Source organism: Hippocampus guttulatus, chromosome 18 (genome assembly GCF_054856545.1).
Source record: "Hippocampus guttulatus isolate MCC_2025c chromosome 18, RoL_Hgut_1.0, whole genome shotgun sequence".
Classification (NCBI taxonomy): domain Eukaryota; kingdom Metazoa; phylum Chordata; class Actinopteri; order Syngnathiformes; family Syngnathidae; genus Hippocampus; species Hippocampus guttulatus.
In genome coordinates this window covers 3972299-3993004 of record NC_141278.1, presented here as the reverse complement: position 1 = coordinate 3993004, position 20706 = coordinate 3972299, and the positions used below count along the sequence as shown (strand labels likewise).

General features: G+C 44.6%; 1 protein-coding gene across 3 annotated transcripts in view; it reads left to right on the top strand.

Annotated features, from left to right (window-relative positions):
• The window catches only part of csmd3b (CUB and Sushi multiple domains 3b), a 182976-nt gene that overhangs the window by 129161 nt on the left and 33109 nt on the right, over positions 1 to 20706 (top strand). For all 3 annotated transcript variants that reach the window (XM_086136556.1, XM_086136555.1, XM_086136554.1), the window contains exons 16-37: positions 368 to 506; positions 606 to 793; positions 1514 to 1702; positions 4139 to 4255; positions 4341 to 4556; positions 7297 to 7485; positions 10022 to 10122; positions 10495 to 10563; positions 10659 to 10815; positions 11634 to 11825; positions 14101 to 14227; positions 14313 to 14515; positions 14741 to 14932; positions 14998 to 15136; positions 15358 to 15545; positions 15629 to 15747; positions 15878 to 15953; positions 16045 to 16161; positions 19342 to 19455; positions 19558 to 19653; positions 19786 to 19989; positions 20084 to 20208. In XM_086136556.1, the coding sequence (XP_085992682.1) occupies positions 368 to 506; positions 606 to 793; positions 1514 to 1702; positions 4139 to 4255; positions 4341 to 4556; positions 7297 to 7485; positions 10022 to 10122; positions 10495 to 10563; positions 10659 to 10815; positions 11634 to 11825; positions 14101 to 14227; positions 14313 to 14515; positions 14741 to 14932; positions 14998 to 15136; positions 15358 to 15545; positions 15629 to 15747; positions 15878 to 15953; positions 16045 to 16161; positions 19342 to 19455; positions 19558 to 19653; positions 19786 to 19989; positions 20084 to 20208 (3257 nt within the window). The remainder of the gene's footprint in view (positions 1 to 367; positions 507 to 605; positions 794 to 1513; positions 1703 to 4138; positions 4256 to 4340; positions 4557 to 7296; positions 7486 to 10021; positions 10123 to 10494; positions 10564 to 10658; positions 10816 to 11633; positions 11826 to 14100; positions 14228 to 14312; positions 14516 to 14740; positions 14933 to 14997; positions 15137 to 15357; positions 15546 to 15628; positions 15748 to 15877; positions 15954 to 16044; positions 16162 to 19341; positions 19456 to 19557; positions 19654 to 19785; positions 19990 to 20083; positions 20209 to 20706) is intronic.

Genomic DNA, 20706 nt, shown 5'->3' with positions numbered 1-20706 from the left:
ACCGAAAAGTGAGCAGTTTGATTGAAATCGCTCGCTGCGGGCGATGCCGAGATGGATATTTGGATTTGGGCTTTAGTCAGATTGGGTCTATCCGTCACACGCCCCCACCAGTATGAGCGTTATGAAACAAAGCAACTCTGCCACTGTCCATCTGCTGCCTCGCTGCCACTCGGGTGGGTGGCTAGTTCTGTTCAAATCCAGAAGAGGCTGCGTGGAAATCGGTCCAACACCGGAGGGATCAGAATGAGTTTATTTTTTCCTCCGTGGCATCTAACAGTTGGCGGAGTTCATAGGGAGCATGTCCCAACTGGGCTAGCAGCTGTGGTGACCTCACAATTCATGGCCATTGTCCCTTTCCCTCCTCCAGCTCCATGCGGTGGACACTATTCGGCTCCCAACGGAGTGATTCTGTCTCCCGGGTGGCCCGGTTATTACAAGGATTCCCTCAGCTGCGAATGGGTGATCGAGTCAGAACCCGGGCGATCCATCAAAGTCACCTTTGACAGGTGTAAAACACCGCTATGCAAATATATGCGTCAAAACACCGAAGATCCCAATACCCTTTGTCGAAAGTTGTTGACAGCACTCGAAATCATTCCCCACAGATTCCAGACAGAACTGGGTTACGACTTCCTGGAGATCCATGACGGCCCCAACCTCCTGTCTCCACTGGTCGGCTCCTTCAACGGCACCCAGGTGCCGCAGTTCCTGTTCAGCAGCACCAACTTCCTCTACCTGCTGTTCACCACCGACAACAGCCGCTCCAATGCCGGCTTCAAGATATTATATGAGAGTAAATACACGAATACTGTTGATTGCGGGGAGGTGGGGAGGGGGGGGGGGGGGTATGTTCCAGACCTACACGCAATATGGAAAATCCACAAGATTCAAAGACCTTATATCTGTTATATATATATATAAGGGTCGCCCCCCGCGACCCTAGCGAGGATCAAGCGGTTCGGAAAATGAATGAATATTCTGTATATATTAGTGCTGTCAGTTTAACACGTTATGATCGGCATTAATTTAAACCAATTTTAACTTTATTAATTTTTTTATCGCGCGATTAATGCGGCACCACGTCACAGCGGATGTTACGTTGCTCTAAAATAATAAAATGTGCTCCAAGTTTGAATAACTACTAATGTTCATGTAAAATTGAAACATCAAAATTGTTGTTTCAGTAAATATTTGCATTTTGCACAAAGAAAACGGATCCACGATTCCATGTTGATGAGAGCATTAAAATGGGAAAAATATGAGAAAAAGAAATCAAAGGAAATTTAGAATAGATAAAAATTGATAATTATGGCTAATTCTGAGTTAACTACAAAATTATACAGTTGCTCACGATTAAATATTTTAATCGTTTGACAGCACTAATATATACTGAATTAAAAGCCCTTGGCTGACCTCACAATGGCGATTTGTAATCACATCTGTAACCCACCGGACGTCCTTTCTAACCTTGTTACCTTCTGTCAGCGTTCACCGGGATTATTTTATGTTCCAGGCGTCACGGTGGACAGCTACTCGTGTCTGGACCCCGGCATCCCCGTCAACGGGATCCGCTACGGACAAGACTTCTCCATCGGGTCCACGGTGTCATTCGGCTGCGATTCGGGCTACAGGCTGAGCCACGAGGAGCCCCTGGTGTGCGAGAAGAACCACTGGTGGAGCCACGCTTTACCCACTTGCGACGGTAACCAACACACATTTCCTCCCTTATTCAGAGTAGCCGTACATCCTCTGAATAGTGCTTTTGAGAATGGCGAGTGATAGTTCATCATCTTTGCTGGGTTTTATGTTGATACACCCCTAACATCTATTGTACATCTGTGGCGGGCAAACTTTGGAGCACCCGGGTAACTTGGACTTTTGAAAGGAAGAGATAGGCCATGTCAAGTTTTATGTCATTGCCAACCTTTACTGGGCGCCACAATCCAAGTGCATTTTTATGGTTTTGATGCGCCGCGCCCCTCGTCAACTTTCAATACGTCAACCACCTTGTAAAGTGAAATGTTTCCATGCAATGCACACCTAGTTAACTTTCATCATGTTTCTTTTGTCATACACCTCGGTAAACTTTCAATATTTCTGCCCAGCGCACACCCAATAAACTTTTACTCGTTCTTAGCATCACATCTGTGTCGTAAAGTTTCAAAAAGTTTCGACAAGACAGACCCTTTGGAAACGCTCGGTATGTTTCGATGCACGGATCATTCAGCAAACGTTCGTTTGCTGGACGTTCAAATATTTTTATGCATCATAGGACGTGTCACTCTTCAATATATGCCCCCAGGTAATAAGCAATTTGAAGAGGAACAATGCACATTTGTGTTGAATCTGAAAAGATCTGTTTTAAAGATTAGAAAATAGAGCAACTGTATCCTTTTGAATAATTCTGTGAACAATAGAAAACTCGAGTTATTAGAAACCTGTTACTGTTGTGGGTTGTTTTTTTTCTTCTTCTGTTGTTATTACTGGAAATGAGGCAAGTTCCCGATGCCTTGTTTGGAAAACATGTCTTTCAGGCTCTCTTGCACGTTCCCTGCGAGCTGATTGATGCAATAAGACTCTTTCTTGACGTGATGCTAATGCGACGTTGAGTGGGTTTTTTTTCCCCCTTTTCTTTTCTTTTTTTTTTTTTTTGTTTTCGCCTGAGAAAAGAAAGTGAGGACAGACATCATAACTGACAGCAGATATTGAAACCCAACTGGTGGGAAAAGTAGTGGGGGGGAAGAAAAAAAAAAACAAGACAATCAGAATCCAAATTTCTTACCCAGCTCAGCATCCAATATTCAGAGCTTCCTAGCAGCAAAGTATAAATAAGTAACGTTGCAGTGCAATGTGAGCGAGTGTCGGAGGACAAGTGTCGGGTGTGTGCCATTTTGTGCAACGTGAATTCATTCTCACGACTTGCTCCAACTTTGTGTTTTGAAGCAGCGAATGGTTTGCTCATTGTGTTAAAAAAAAAAATACATGAATGAGCTGGAAGACGCTTCGGCTTTGTTGTAGTCTAAGCGCGTTTTCAATATCCTGGTCAGATATTTTGCGCCTCTGTCTTCCGGAGGTCCGCGATAGTCTGTGACCCTCCTCAAGGACCTCCTCTCAACTGCTACTTCCCGACCTTATGGCACAGCTCTGATGGCGGCCAAACTTCTCTGCCGGCATTGCAGTTTTTGAGGCTAATGGCATTTCCGGCGGGGCTTTATTGCGACGGGAATGATGAGGCGACTAGTCCGACTGTAAGGCGGAGCAACTGGAGCGAGCCGCAATGGAGCCGGCGCCCATATGCCGCATTAGTATGCATAATGTGAGCAACACATCTTTTTTAGAAGGGCCCCTCGTTTCAACTCGGTAGTGCCACCGAATGCATAACAATGTGTGTGGCTGAATGCCTTGCGGGGTCACCTCGGGGTCATTCCGCCTCGTAAAATGCACAAATAAAATCGCTTTGCCTTGAAATCTACATCAAAGCTCCATAAAATGGATTGTAACCCGTAATGACATGTAACAATTACATCGCTACGGTACTGATTTGCCTTGTATCCGTAGTTGTGTATTTATTGTTCTATAAACCGGAAATACGTTGCTTCACCAGGAGTAAACTTTCAGTTTCAGTGTGCCACACTCCAAAAAAAAAATAAAAAATCCGTATGTTTCTCAGCATCACGCCCCTATTCAACACTCTCTGTATTTGTATGTGCTGTAGTCCTCGTGGACTTTTCATCATCATTCTGTTTGTCTCATCGCTAGCAATTTCTGTCGCACCATAAATAAACTTCCAATGCGATGCTACCTTATGCACATTTAGTAAAAGTCATGTGTCGCCGTTTGCCACGTTCCGGCACATTTACTCTTTCTGAGCACCGCGCCCCGAGTAAACATGAAAGATATTTTTGCATTTATCACACCACCGGGAAACTTTCTGTCGCAGCCCAAATTTTCGAGTTTCCATCTGTACTGTGATGTTGGTCATTAAAATAAAGGCCTTGCCCCAATAGACGCCTCATCCCATTTGCAGTTGAGTAAATCAAACCCTCCGCCAATGAAAATGCGTTGTATGCCAGCTGTTTTACCAATAAATTTGCGACATCCCGTGCGTGTTTTCACTTCAAGTCTTGCATCTGTGCAGCTCTGTGCGGTGGTGACATCCGAGGCCCCTGGGGCACCATCCTGAGTCCCGGCTACCCGGACAGCTACCCGTCATCCCTCAATTGCACCTGGACTGTGGAAGTCAGTCACGGCAAAGGCAAGAGTCAATCAAGTGTTTTTGCATATGCCAGAAACAGTACGAAGAAACGACTTTCTAGAAGCTGTCTCTGTGCGTCGGACAGGCGTTCAGTTTCAGTTCAACTCGTTCCACTTGGAGGACCAACACGACTACCTACTGGTCACGGAGAACGGGAGTTTCCTGCAACCCCTGGCCCGCCTGACCGGCAATGAGTTGCCTGGCAACATCAACGCCGGTCTCTATGGCAACTTCAAAGCCCAATTGCGGTTCATCTCGGACTTCTCCATTTCCTACGAGGGCTTCAACATAACGTTTACCGGTAGGGTCTCTCAATCTACCCTTTCGACATTTTTGCATTGGCTCGTCCCCATCTCTCGTGCAAGTCTTGTCATTCATAACGCGGTGCGCTTGGAGATTTTCGGAAAAAGGGAATTGTACCTTCTGCCATCGAGTGAAAGATTGTTTGATTGTTTTACTGTCACTCTACGGCAGGGGTGACAAACTCGTTTTTGTAGTTAAGGTTTGCCTTGGAGGGCTGTTATGAATTTTGGGAAACCATAGAAATGTTGAATCACCTCTATATATTACATACACAGCGCAAAACAAATTGATGAATAGCTCGTTTTAAAATCTGAAATAAAAAATGCTGACTGTTATTGTGGATTACATATGACGATTTGAAATTTTGGTTCCGACTTTAGCTCGCATCGTGGAACTTGACATGCTTGATTTGCTTTCGCGGGCCACATAAAATGGTGTGGCGGGCCAGATCTGGCCCCCGGGCCTTGACTTTGTCACCCGTGCTCTACGGGATGTTGATTTCATAGATAGATGAACAAAGATAACCATTATTTGTTGCAAATAACATTTGCACCAATTAAGGGAAATTACGTACCTTCCCATGGCACACCTATCGATCTCTCATGGCACAGCGGTGTACTGTTCTTTCCTAAATGAAAATGCCAAAAAGTAGCTGACTTCATATCGAGCTTTTCGCTACACAGGAAAAAAAAAAGCAACAAAAGAAACAGAAGTGCTTAATAGCACAAAGTGTGGAATGGGGCCTCAAAAGAATCAGATGTACCAACTTCTGGTGGTGTTTGATTGGCAGCGGTCACCCGCTGAGGGCTGGTAGGTATAAATGCTGACCCACACACGTTCCTTTCACATAAAATAATTGTAATCAATTTAAAGTTGAGGGACTTAGGTTATTTTCAGGAACGAAAAAAAAAGTGTATAATTGAGTCCGCATGATACCATTGATTGGCCCACGGCAGCCATACAGGTTGAGAACATTTTTTTTTACAATAGTGCACAGCTATTGAGAGCTAAAAATACACCTCCTCGCCGCAACACAGCCACATATCCTGCTGTTGCAAGTTCGTGTTGGCGGTAAAGCGTCATTTTAGACAAATGGAGGTCTGACTCAGAGTGCCTTCAAGCAACCTATATCTCATAAGAGACTTGGAGGCGATATGGCAACCCAAATGTGTTGGGGGGGGGGGGGGTGGTGCGGGTCTGCAGGCTTCATTAAAATTAACAAGAAAACAAACGGGATAGCTGATTGGAGAGTCTGGCCAGATGACGTATTAGGATGTTCTGTTGGTAATGCAAGAGATAATGTTGCATATTTCAAGTCCGGACTTTACCCCCCCCCCCCCCCCCCACACACACACACCCCACCCCAATCTCCATTTTTCACACTTTACTTTCTTTAAACCTGTTGGACTTCACTGTCAAAATCTCCGTTTATAACTCCAAAAACCTCGTGGTGAGACGAAAGGCAAAAATACATGACAGTGTAGCTCAAATCTAGATTGGTCCATCAATCCATTTTTTCGATATTGTTTGTACTCATTTGGATCGTAGGTAAATTGGAGCCAATCCCAGCTAACTTTGGAAGTGAGGCGGGCTACACCTTTGACTGGTCGCCAGCCAACTGTGGAAGCGTGATCCAAATGCAGTCTAATTAGTTCCAGAGTGACTTCTCACAGCACATTGGAGTACCGCACGAATGAATTATGTGGCTTGGTGTTGTCATCCTGAAACCTTTGGAAAATCAGCGCATGTTAACACAACCTAAAAAACAAAAACAACTGGTGTTTCTTCTTGTGTTTTTGCTTTGCTTTGCTGTTGGAGTTTGAAATTGTCCTGTCTGCCAGATGGCGTCGATTGCACGCCGAAATGTCTGCTCTCGAGTAGTGTCATAAAACATCCGACTCGCGCTTTTGCGAGCATATTCTCACAAAAAGCCTCGCTGAAAGGTTCTTAATTCTACTATTGTAGAATTCCTCCCCTACATATTGCGGTTGCGTTACAGCGAACGCAAGACATGGCGGGATTATGTTTTTGTTTTTTTTTTCGATTATGGAACACATCCATTTTTGTATTGCATAAATCCCTGCTGCAGCTTGGAATGTTTTTTTTTTTTCCTTTCACCTGTCGAGTGAAATTATGCAATGTCAAGAACTACATAAAGTAAAACGGTTTTACCCACCTACACGTTTTACACAATTACAAACTTTTAAAATATTCCTGAACACTTCTTCTCTCTCTTAACACTGTCAAGAAAAATGAGAAACGATCACGTATCACTTTGACTCTTGCGTGCACAGTTCTCTCATTAAAAGGCAATGCCATGCTCGCTTCAAGTGGAAGGTTTCTGTCAAATTCACACGAAAGGAGAATTAAACCAAACATAAAAGAAGAAAATGGTTGTATATTTAAACATCAGTGTTGTACCAATCCATATGATTTTGTCAAATGAAAGTCCGCTAGCTAAATACTAACCTATTGCAAAACATCATGTGAATCAGGAGTGATGTGACAGTTTCTTCAAAAAAATCACCAATGCCTTTTTCTGTCGTTTATCGACCGCTGGGAGAACAGTACAATGAAGACACAAGGAACACATTTCTGCTGTTGCCCACAGTTCACACTCTCCTACGTCACATAACACACCACCAGTCACTACCTCTTCAAGATACATTTAGATTTCCACCTCGGTGGGGCTTGGAAAAAAAAAAAAAAAACGGGTTCCATTCCGACTCTTTCCACAGAGTACACGCTGGAGCCATGCGAGGATCCCGGGACGCCGCGCTTCGGTCGGAGAAACGGTTATAACTTCGGCATCGGCGACACACTGTCGTTCTCTTGCGACATGGGCTACCGCCTGGAGGGGGCGCCGGAGCTGATCTGCCTGGGTGGCGGCCGAAGGATGTGGAGCGCTCCTCTGCCGAGATGTGTCGGTATGTGCGCGCATTTGACAGTTCAACGGTTGATTCTCATCGGGTACAGTGACTGGAAACCCGCATTGACGTTTTATAAAAGCCATTAAAAAAAATCGATCGAATCAAATATTTTGATAGCAAATACTCATTCCAAACGAGCCGCGTAATTTGTTTTTTCGATAATTTGACTCCACTTAGCCACGGTGCTCCTATTGAGCGTGATAATAGTTTTAAGCACATTAGCATTAGTGTGAACGCTCTGTGCATTCAAACCAGGACTTGCTTGATTTGATTGAACTGATTCAGCGGTGCGATTTTTATTATTTTTTTTCCACAAGCATGCGCTTAGCAGTGCAAGCGCAGCGTTTAGTGGATAATCGAAAAAGAACAACGACGACCATTTACGGGCACATCGCTTGGCCTTGGGCAGCTTCATGGAGGCAACCAAAACATGCAGATTTAATGGGCTCCAACTAAAAAGTAAGATGCTGTTCATGGGGCATCGGGTTGGGACTTTTGACTTTGTGAGTGCAGCAGACGTCTTTACATCACTCCACATCTATTTTAATGAAGCCAAAGAGTCCCGTCTCAACGGATCTCCTGGACGGAAACCGATGTGTGTGATTCTTGTTGCACGCCTCCGCAGTAGCGGCGGAGTCTGTTTGCTTTTTTTGGCTGGATTCCGCAATGGCGTTCAACCTTGGGACCCAATCAGCGAGATGTCTATTGGTAGGGATTACAGAGCGTGTTCTCGGAGCAAACATTGCGGATGTTGGCTGTAGATCAGTGAAGATACGCTGGCAAACGCGCACACGCAGAAAGCTGTCTTGGAGACGAAGCTGGGGGGGAAAAAAAATGAATGAAATGAAACTCCACAAGGGATCAGCATAATGGAAATGTGTGCTTACACATAACAAACACCTGAAACGGAAGCGTGTGTGGAAGTGATAGAAGATTCATGTATGCAAAAAACTGAATTATTACCGCAGAATACACTAACAATACGTCCGTTCTACTGGAATAATGTCCCAAAATGAAAAACCAAAATCAACAAATGATGGATGATAAATTGGTGAACATCCACATGATAAAATTCACTAAATGACTGGTTAAAAAAAAAAAAAAAAAAAAAGTCATGAAATGGTGGTCGCAAAAAGAAAGGAAAGAAACACAGCGTCATTTTGGAGCGTGTCAGTTGCGATGGATCATGCAAAGTGACGGACGGCCTTGCGTGCCGGTTTTCGTCCTCCGTAGTGTGTACGCGTCGCTATATTTAGTTCCTGTTGCATCGCTGCGCGTCTTAAGTCAAATAATCACACCTCCATTGTCGCGTTGCTAACTTTGGGCTTTTTGTTGTTGCTGAGCATTTTACTGAGCATTTAGTAAAGGGAACCAGTAACGACCAGAGCCATTACTATTTATTTATTTGTTTGTTTATTTAGGGTAGGATAAGAATCTGCCTTGGTAGTCTGTGTTTGTTGCGCCCAAGTAGGTCAAGCATTGGGAAGTGGTGCCTTTTTATAAAGCATTTAAAGTTTCACTGGCTCCGCCTTTCCCCTCCATTGTTCCTTGCAATTCTCCCCACGTTATCTTCCATTTAGCAAGGAACGGGGGGTGGATAAATGGGTTAGAAAATGGAAGGGAAAAAAAAGAAAAGTGAGTGATTGGACTAGGTGAGGGTGAAATCGCATTGTTCATGAAGAGGGCGAGAAGAAAGAGCACGAGAGGTGGGGGCCGAGAGGTAATTTGCTCAATGGAAAGCTGCCACAATGTGATTTATTGACACGATGACAGCTGTAATACGACTGTTACACCAGTAGCGACACAGAGCCGGGGTTTCGCAGCGGTGTCTGTGAGATGGTGTATTCACATGGGACATGCTGATGCAGGGTGCAGAGTGGCTTCCCAGTCAAGTGGGAATCTGGAGGTAATTTACTCATTGGAATTGCACTGCTGTCTCATTTTCTCACAATGGAGGGTAGTAGATTGCTGACAACACAGCACTTAAGCCCGGTTATTAAATTAGCCGCGCACAAATTCACATTAGGACTGTTCAACCGTTTATGGGGGCGAAAGGTGATCAGCGTTTTCTTGGAAAAGGAAAATGGATTGAAAAATCATCTCATAGAGTGCACATCCGCGTATTTGTGGTTCGTAATTCCCAAATGGTTTGGTGGTCAGGCCAAAGCAATAATGGTTTTGCTCTGGCACCATCTGGTGGCATCTGAGTCCCGAGGGCCTGTTCAAATGAGTTGAGAAGCTTCATTTAGACAAAAGTAGTGTTTTGGCAGCTTTCCGCAATTACGGTACAGCATAAATTCATTTAAGGGTTCATATTGATACCATAGGGTGACACACATAAACCAATTTACATTTTAACGCAAATAAAACGGGGCTTGTTAATCATGAAAAATGAAGCTCTTATTTTCACTCTCAAATGTTGTGTATGTGTTTGCTAATGTTAACAATTTCATCTTTTGAACTCCAAATATTGCTTCACTTTGGAAAATTATTGTAATATTTTTTTTGTTTTTGTCTTTTTTTCCTTCGTAAGCTGAGTGCGGTTCCTCCGTCATGAACAACGAAGGCATCCTGCTCTCGCCCAACTACCCACTCAACTATGACAACAACCACGAGTGTATCTACAGCATCCAGGTAAATAGCGGCTACTTTATGAAGAGGGCCCGCATTTTGTTGTGCTAACTAGCACAACAAGTAGCTAAAAATGACAACACAGCTGTCATAAAACCACTGCTAACTACACAAGCATTAGCATTGTAGCACTGTGTATGGAGACAAGATACACAATGAACGTACAATGAAATAAATGTAAACTAAAAGAAACATACCCAACACACATAGAATAAGGACTGTCACACTATTTGTACCTGCATTTGTCTACCTGGCATACGTAGGTTGGCCTTTTATTAGCATTAGCTTTGGAGCTAGCTTCTTCTTATTCTCCACCGTCTATCCCCATGGATCTGAACATTAGCCTCTGACATTGAAGTCTGTGCCGCTAAACAGGTTCAGGCTGGGAAAGGCATCAACATTTCTGCCCGGACGTTTCACCTGGCCCACGGGGACATACTCAAGGTATGTACTCCATTGCCCACTGGTATCATATCTCCCAAAAAAAATAAAAACAGTCATCTGTCCTTACCTCGTCATCTGCTTTTATCTAAAATCAGATTCACGACGGCAAGGACAACACGGCCCATGTCCTGGGGGCCTTCACCGGCACGTCCATGCTGGGCCTGACTCTCATCTCCACTTCCAATCACCTGTGGCTGGATTTTTACAGTGACCCAGAAGCCACGGGGGAAGGATTCAAATTGGTCTACTCCAGTGAGTTCGCAGCAGTTTCCTTTCATATCCGTTACTATCCGGCGCATGTCTCGGGGGAATCACGTACGACAGTTTAGCTGGGTCGTGCGGCCTCATAAATTGCAAGGCGGGCATGGACCGTGTTGGTCAGATGTGGATGGTGGCGGGGGTTCTCGGGGTGAAGAATGGCACAAAGTGGCGAAAGGACATCTAAGGGTTGAAGGATGTACAGTATATTTAACTGTGTAAGTAAAATTGGAGGAACGGAGGTGTATCATGTGAATGCGTTTGTGGCAATATTTTATCTCTTTGAGTACTTGCAGGGATGAACATTATTTATGGAGTATATGCCTTCATATCCCGTGCTAAAATGTTCCTTTACATGTGGAGTGCATGCTCTTTTGGTTTTAAGTCTGGAAATTGACTTGGATGCAACCGTTCCGTGATGTGTTGAATAAATATCGGACATTTATCCGTTCCAACACTTTCCCCTCCCCACCCCCCCGAATTCTTTCAAATTATATTGTCTTCCCGATGCAATTTATCTTCGGGGTAACGCCGTAGATACCGGCTTGGGTCTCGCAAGGATAAACACTATTTATATAACGCTTCATATCCTGCTTGTGAAATGGTTGCGAGCGAATAAACGGGACTCGTGTTCGTATTACCATGGAAACAGCTCCGACAGACTCGAGGACGTTGAATGAAAAATGGTGTGGAGCTGCTCGTGTATCACCGCCTTGTTTATTAAATACGGATGAGAACTGAAAATATGATGGCTAAGAAAGTTAGCCAGACTCAAGCTGTTTTTCCCTGTCCGCTGCGTGTCTCTATTGCAGGTTTTGAGCTGTCTCACTGCGAGGACCCGGGCGTGCCGCAGTTTGGCTTCAAGGTCAACGACCAAGGACATTTCTCCGGCAGCAGCATCACGTACCGATGCGAGCCCGGCTACACGCTGCACGGGGCCACCACGGTCAAGTGCATGACGGGCGAGAGGAGAGCCTGGGATAACCCCCTTCCTTCATGTATTGGTACGTTACCATGGCGATCAATTGACGCAACTCTTTATCTCCTGTACGGATGGATTTTGTGCTTTGCGGCCCTTTTTTCTTTTTTTTTCTTTCTGCTTCTGAGGCATTTATTCATGGTGAATAGCATCAGTGCCACCAAGACCCAATGCGTGGAATTGGTACTAAGCTGAGTTTTATTTACAGATAGCTTTGTGGTTTTCCCAGGATATTATCATCCACTCTAAAAAAGCCGATTCATTCCAGAGATCTATATCAACCTTTTTCCCCAAACCGATCTATTTGTTTCTTTGCCATTTTTTTTTTCCCCCTGTGATAAAGCAAATACAATGAGATAAAATAATGGTTTTATTTATCTCTCTTCAAGCCGAATTGTTTCTTTAAGAAACCCAGTTACTCTGACTCGGGTCACAAGCACATTTTAATCATTCTCAGTGGAGCCTTCGGGCATTTTGACAAAAACAAAAGAATGCAACCTACCTGAATGGGAATTACATCCAAGCAGCGCGAGGCTTTCAAGGAGGGGTGGCTGCTTTGTTGAATTCAAGGCTTTGCTTTTGAAATATGCCATGAAAATATAATGGCATGTTTTAATCATTAATTATTAATTAATTAATCATCCCCCCAACGGACTAAATAGTGATACCAAGAAGAAAACATCCATGCGTCGTGGCAATGTAGATGTATAACCTGCATCAAATTATACATCCTCAGTTCAAATTTCAACATGAACAAATATGTGATGCAGTGATTATTGTGATGGCTATGTACCCAATAAACACACAAAAAAAAAACAATACTGTATCATCACAATGTTTCCATGATACAGCAATTGCGCAATAATCCCTGTTCTGGATGACAAAAAAAAAGACATCACATGTTTGATGCAATTGAAATTGATTATGTTTTAAAGTTTAAGTGTTCACAATATCATTTCATGTTCATAATTGACGAGGCAATCAAAAAAAAAAAAGGATTTTGGCAGTGTGCATGCACTTACCGGTCTCACATTTCATCCATCTGCATCGATATTTAGTCGTCTCCTTTCATGTTTTGCATCGTCGTTTCATCTCTTTGGGCTAAATGGCAGAAAGCAGCAACAAAATAATCGGGGCTCTACAGCGAAGACAGCAAGCGGGAAGTGCCTCGAAAACAGATGGATGGCTGCAATAAGCAGAACAGCAAACGTAAAAGTTTAAAGAACCTTTTCTCTTCCTTCCCTCAACGCTCTTGATTTGAAATTCAGCTTAATAAGCCTCCGTCCCTCCTCACTATCAATAATGGAACGCTCATAAAACCGAGGGCCGATATTCTGACTTTATTTTTTAGCAGTCACATACTCTGACTGTGGCTCACCTTCCCTCCCATCTTCAGGTTATATTGCTTTTTTTTTATTACCCCTTTCTGTCTTTAACACCCCCAAAATCTTCGATTTTCTACTTTCTGTCTTTTTTTAAATTTTATTTTAAAGCAAGGAGCGGACTCTTAAAATTGCTCCTCATATTCAAGCTAATATATTCCAGTGAGGGAGGAATGCCAGCGGGATATAGAAACACAGGCACAGAGGGAAAGCGGAGATGGGATGGAAATGGTGGAAATATATAACGGCAAGGGAGAGAAAGATTGAAAGGGGGCGATTTATATTTTGTCAGACAACGACCAGGAGGAACGTGACCTCATTAGTATTTTTCTTACCACAAAGTTAAAAAAAAAAAACACGGAATAAATAAAAACCAGCAACATCATTTTGAGTGACTTAAAATCGGTTTGTACGTAATTTGTTAATAATTGGCCTTGATGCTTTTATTGCAAAAGTGCAGTTTAACCAGAATGTGAGGAAACATTTGTGCACACGTCTACTGAATTGTCATGATTTTATCTCACGGTGGCTACAAAGGGGACAAAATAATGCCCGAACTGCCCTACATCCTGTAATTTCGCACCTTCCCTTCAAGATGGCCGCATTCGCAACCTATTTTCTCAGGAAGCTGCATTTTCCCTTGAGGTGAACATCTGATGCAACGATGCCTTGCGGTAAAACATGACGTCTCTTTGCGACGGCGCACGTACGGCAAAACCTTTTCACAGTAAAAAGCTAGACCGGGTACATGTTGCGGATGTCTGTCATTCGGCTACGCCAAGTCAAAAAGAAATTTCACTTGACCCGCTACTTGGTTCTGATTCTCTTGACAGACGAGTAAAATGACTCAATATTTGAGGAAATTCAGTCGAAATGTTTTGCAATTCTGATACATGACACCATTTTTGTTTGTGGTAGCCGAGTGTGGCGGACGTTTCAAGAGTGAGTCTACGGGGAGGATTCTTTCTCCCGGATACCCGTTTCCGTATGACAACAACCTCCGGTGCACCTGGACCATCGAGGTGGACTCTGGAAACATTGTTAGGTAATAAAGGACCGTGGCGAACAACAGTCTCGTCCAGAATACTGTTTTCAGGACCTTGTATTTGTTTTTCTGACGTTTTCTGAAGCCTTGAGTTCCTGGCGTTTGACACCGAGGCCAGCCACGACATGCTACGGGTTTGGGACGGACCTCCCACCAATGAAATGTCTCTGGCCGAGCTCAGCGGGTCGCTGCTGCCTGAGGGCATCCACTCCACTCTGAACACCGTCACCGTTCAATTCGAGACCGACTTTTACATCAGCAAGTCGGGATTCGCCATCCAGTTTTCCAGTGAGTGGAACCTGGAAATCCAGCGACCGAGTCCGGTGGCTCGTCGCATCAAGCGCGAACTGAAATGAACCAACTAGCAAAGAGCGCACGTGACGCGAAGGGCTTGACCCCTTTGCTTCGTGGGCGTATCATCCCCCTGCCCTTTGATTATCCCCAACAGGAAGAATATTGACGTCTGAACAAGGTCCACGTGCTTGTACTGATGCACCCGATTGATTTGTGCAGGCTCAGTCGCGACTGCCTGCAGGGACCCGGGGGTGCCGATGAACGGCACCCGCAGCGGCGACGGCCGGGAACCAGGCGATTCGGTGTCCTTTCAGTGCGACCCGGGATACGAGCTCCAGGGGGATGACAAAATCACCTGCATACAAGTGGACAACAGATACTACTGGCAGCCCAGCCCGCCCGTCTGCATCGGTGAGAAGTCTTACCTTCAAAGCGGAGATGTCAAGGGAAACGCTGATTGATTATCTGTGATTCAGCTCCCTGTGGAGGCAACCTGACCGGCTCCAGCGGCTTCATCCTATCCCCAAACTTTCCACATCCCTACCCGCACTCCAAGGACTGCGACTGGCTCATCGCCGTCAATCCCGATTATGTCCTGTCGCTCGCATTCATCAGGTACCGATTTTTTTTTTCTTGAAAAGTTCACTTATCTTTTGTTTTATTGGCATACTTTATGGCTTTCCTTGGGAGAGTGCAAATCCAGCAAGAGTCCAAGTTTTTCCCCAGAGTTTAAAGAGCAGCAAAGTCAGTCAGATTTATACGGGAGAAACAATAATACGCTAACCTGAGTTCTCTTCTCCGAAATCCCCCCCCCCCCCCCCCCCCCCCCCGGCCAGTTTTAACATTGAGCCCAACTATGACTTCCTGTACATCTACGACGGTCCGGACAGCAACAGCCCCCTGATCGGCAGCTTCCAAGACAGCAAACTGCCTGAAAGGATCGAGAGCAGCTCCAACACCATGCATTTGGCCTTCAGAAGCGACGGCTCCGTGTCCTACGCCGGCTTTCACCTGGAATACAAAGGTGAAAGCACCCGCTCATCATCCTTGCAGAGGGGATGTTGAGAAGTCAATATTCCTTTGAGCTCTTGCTTCTTTGCCATTCAGCTAAGTTGAGGGAGTCCTGCTTTGACCCGGGAGTGGTGCTGAACGGGACCAGACTGGGATCAGACTATAAACTGGGCTCCACGGTTACCTTCTACTGCGAGGCTGGATATGTTCTGCAGGTACTTGGTTGGATGAGTGGATGGAGAATCTGATGGGTTGATGATCAGTTGGCTCAAGGATCATCATCAGTAGGTCTTTTATTTTTTTTTATTTTTTTTTTTTGCCTTCAATGTTTTATCTTGTCCTCAGGGTTACTCTACTCTGACCTGCAGCATGGGAGACGACGGCAGGCCCGGATGGAACCGGGCTTTGCCGAGCTGTCAGGGTAGGAATGCCGTTTCTGTCAGAGACTCACCAAAAAGATTCCTCCGCTCAAGTTAACTTCTTCCATAACCTCATATTCCGTCCGTTTCCAGCCCCCTGCGGAAGTCGCTCCACGGGATCAGAAGGAACCGTTTTATCTCCAAATTTCCCTCGAAACTACACCACCGGACAAACCTGCGTCTACTCCATAGCTGTACCGCGCGAATTTGGTGAGCATCGGAGAAGCTTTAATTGAATTACAATTTATAAGGTCCAAATGTGATACATAACGGCAGCGCAAGTGGACAGATCAGATCAACTGTACAAATACAAACCTCGAGTGCAGAATCAGCCATAAAATGGTCTACGTATGCTTCATGAGAGCAATGTTTAGTAAAGCTATCATAGAATACAAAATAAACAGTGCACTACTTAGTGTACACAACAGTACACACAAAACACCCCAAACTTGAATATTTGGAGTGCAACGATTCAGAGTTTGAGATAAAATTCCAAGAAAATGCTCCACAAATCGGACAAAATCGAAAACAGCTCCCCGTTGTCGTGATGATTGATGAGTGTGTGCGCATTTACTTTGGCTTTTTGTGAGTTGTATACAAATTAATAAGGATGATTGGGCAAATAAAACAGCAAATAGGTTAAAGCCATGAAAATTGCACACTTTGTATAGCCTCGGTTGTTGGAGTGAAAAGCACTAATTAATCGTGTGATCACAATTCTTCCCTCTATCCAACCTGATTTCAATGAGTTCATTTTTGACTTCCCAAGATCAAACCTTTGAATGTTTCAACCTTCACGGATAAAAGCCGTGGGCATATAAGAGCCGGATCAAAAGATGTTGGCCGTCCAGTCATTTCCTTCCAGGTCAGGATTAATCAGTGAAGCAGTGGCTGAAAGATGATGCTTGTTCTCTCTGATCCGGTCAGCTTTTGTTTTACAGCACGACTGTTAAGAGTAGCAGCCTTTTTCTTCCATTTTGGCTCCTTTGTTCGAGCCACGTATAGACCATTCCATCTCCAGCTAATTGGGCCAACGCGATCATTGTTTGATGCAGTCCTGCCAACTTGTTGGCTTCACCCCACATCAACAATACTGTATGGAATCCCTTGAGGTTCTTGCCATATTGTACATTCCCCCCCACAGCTGCACCTGGTTGGCTTTCATGACAAACTGCCCCCATTGAGATTAATTATATTTGGAATTAAAGCTGCAAGCCCCGATGAATGTGACTTTTTTTCACGGTGGATTCTAATTCACTCCATTCTCTGCCCGCATTAGATGGTGACTGCAAAAAATCTTTACAATATGTCAAGCATACCAGCTGCTGATTGGGGCTCATTTGTTGATGATTTCGTCAGGTCATAGCCTTGTCTAATAGGGGGGGAAAAAAACAAACAGTGCTTTGTTGCCATATTGTGGCATGGCATCGCTAGTTAAAATCCTAGATTGGTAGATTGGGATCCGACTATAAACTGGGTAGATTGCTGTCAGTTACTCCTGGACTCCACCTAACGCCACAGCAAATATCCGAGCTTCGCTGGAGTGAACTGTGAATGTGCCGGGGATTATTTGCCTACTGTACAACTTTCAGGGGTGTACGAACTTCAAGGCAACGATGTATATATATATATATATATATATATATCACGCATGCTAGCAATATGTTGTCTGACAGCATATTAGCTAACCGACTCTGACTTGCAGCCAGTAATTATTTGAGACGGGGTCCAATTGTGCCCGCCGGCGCCGTGTATAAATAGCATCTCTCCCAAAGACCATCAATGGTCACCCGTCTCATTCCATTTAGCGAGCGGTGTTCGTCGCGTCGCCTCTGTGACGACGCTTTTGACGGGGAGAAGCTAGCATTTGCTCGGCCTGCATACTCAAGGCCAGATCCGCCCCCGCGCTCAGCAGCAGCTTGTTTTTGTTGTTTCTGTCAGTGCTCATTAAAAAAAAAAAAAAAAAGAAAAAAGAAATGCACACACATCTACAATTTGTGCTCTGGAAGGTTATTTCTTGATTTGATGATATCCCACACTGAATATGAGTGGAAACGTTCATTGACTTATAACCTTGGTCAGTCAGCCTTTTTTTTTTTTTTGATCATCTGCAAGCAGTTCAGGTAATTTTTGCATCTTGTGCTTCAGCAAGCATTTAAAATAAGCAGTAAATAATTTGGTAACAAACTTTCATCTGTGCAATCTAACAAAATGAGGTACTCCTGGGTTTAAAATATGTACAGACAGGCACTTAAAAAAGTCAATATCCCATAATTTTTTTGGAAGGTCCCTTTTGGAAATGAGCTGTCTTTTGGAGGATTAGTTTTGGTTTGCGATTCACAAAAAAAGGGAAAATGATGGTTCAATGCCTCCTCTTTGCCAGCATTATTCCAACATGAAATAAGCTTCTCCATTAAAGCGAAGCATGTGTCTTAGCAAGATTTGACTTTATTTCTTATGGATTCCCGCTGCAGGAATTCATGTGTATACTGCAAGGGGGGATACATTCAAGACACGCTCACTTTAGGTGAAAATCCTCATAAAGCGACCGTATCAAAATATTGTGTCGATAATTTTGTCCCTCTCACACGCTTTAAACCCTTTGAAACGTATTAAAACGCACGGTTTTGAGGTTCCAAATCCGCATAGAGCACCGGTTCATCGTACAGAAAATAGTCTCGCTATGTCTTTGCAGCCCTCCTCGAGTATCATTAAGGATGTCCCTGCCGACATACAGCACGAGCTTTTCCAGGTATTATATGGGTGTCCAGGGCGCGATTCACATTCCACTGCGACACCTTTCATCATACACCAAGGCGGAGAAGAAGCGCTGTCCTTTTAGACGTTAGCTGGTAATTAACCACCAAGTGCCAGCGGCTCCTGCAGCCCAGATTGATTTTAAAACCGACGCGAAGCCTCCTGATGGCTGTATTGAGCCAACACGGCTTGTGATGTATGATTCACGGGCTACCACATATATTCTGGAGTCTTTAACTGTAGTATTGCAACTTTTGCTTAAAATCACTACTTTTTCTTGAGAAAAAAAAAAGGAATCCCCCCCACCCCCCAACGCCCCTCTCCACCTACAGCTTTATATTATTTTTTGGTAGGCTTAAACACTGCAAAATTATCAAATCGTGTATTGTAAAAATATATGTCTCAAGCTCATTATTGCAAATATGACGCCTAAAATAGAAGGTTGGATTTTGTACTCGTGTGTGTTACCGATGCTAGCGCAGGTACAAGCTGATGTTTATTTGGTGATCTTCAAGGTCGGCAACGGTGGTGGGATTTTCCTTTGCAGGTTGACTGTATCCCTCTGGATTTGGGCACAGGTTAACGTGATGACCTTCTCTGTTCACTTGCCCTTTCCCATCGTCCCTCTTTCAGTTCTCTTCGGCCAGTTTGTGCTTTTCCAGACGTCGCTAAACGATGTGGTGGAGATCTACGACGGGCCCACTCAGCAGAGCACGCTGCTGTCATCTCTCTCCGGGTCCCACTCCGGTAAGGACTGATGGATGAGTATGTTGATGGATGAAAGCGTCGTGGTGGCGAGGCCAAGGGGGTGTCGGCGTTGGAAACAAATGAAATGTTATCTCGTTCCAGGAGAGTCGCTGCCGCTGAGTTCGGGCAATCAGATCACCGTTAAGTTTACGACCATGGGGCCGGAAACGGCCAAAGGCTTCCACTTTGTCTACCAAGGTCAGTCTGTCGCCCCCCCCCCCAAAAAAAAAGCACCCTTCCTATGACATTCTCATGTCTTCTTAACGTTATGATGACTGCAGATAATCGAATCAATCAAAAGCAGCATTGTCTCCTTGTCATTGTCACCAGCCGTGCCGCGGACCAGCTCCACTCAGTGCAGCTCGGTCCCAGAGCCGCGCTTCGGCCGCCGCCTCGGCAACGACTTTGCGGTGGGCTCCCTGGTCCAGTTTGAGTGCAACCCTGGCTACATCTTGCACGGCTCCACCGCCATCCGTTGTGAGAGTGTGCCCGACAACCTGGCGCAGTGGAACGACAGCTTGCCCACTTGTATTGGTAACTAAGCAAGCAAAAAATAAAAAAAAATGCAACGCACTTGTCGTAGTAACTCGGTCAACTGTATTCTTGTAAAATAATATCCTCCTCTCAGTTCCCTGCGGCGGCGTGTTGAGCTCCCGTCACGGCACCATCCTGTCGCCCGGCTACCCGGAACCGTACGACAACAACCAGAACTGCGTGTGGAAGGTGTCGGTCCCCGAAGGAGCTGGAATCCAGGTAACTGACCTTGCGTATCATTGACTTCGAAGCTGAGCAAGCAGGTACGCCGAGAGGAGATAAGAGAGATTATTAGGCGGGATGACGGACAGATGGAGGGAGGGACGGACGGTTAGCAAGCACGAGTCGATAACGTCTCATACGAAAGAGATAACGGCCGATTGTGTGGCAAACAGAGGCACTCTCAAGGCACTTCAGAGATAAACTGCCACGCGTGTCAAATCAAGAGAGGTTGTTTTGGGCAGACACAAATTGCATGACATGATGCCACTTTTTCTTCATGTTTTCTATTCATTGTATTTTTTTTTCCGTCTCATTTTAGTGAAGAATAATAGTGTTTATTTCATCAACTTGGTTTGAACTTGATAAGATGCCCCCCCCTTTTTTTTTTTAAACAGAAGTACTGCATATGCATTCTCTTGTAAAATTGCAACTTACAATCTTTTCTTGTAATATTGTGACAAATTTTCACAGATTTGTGACCAACGTTCTCTCTGT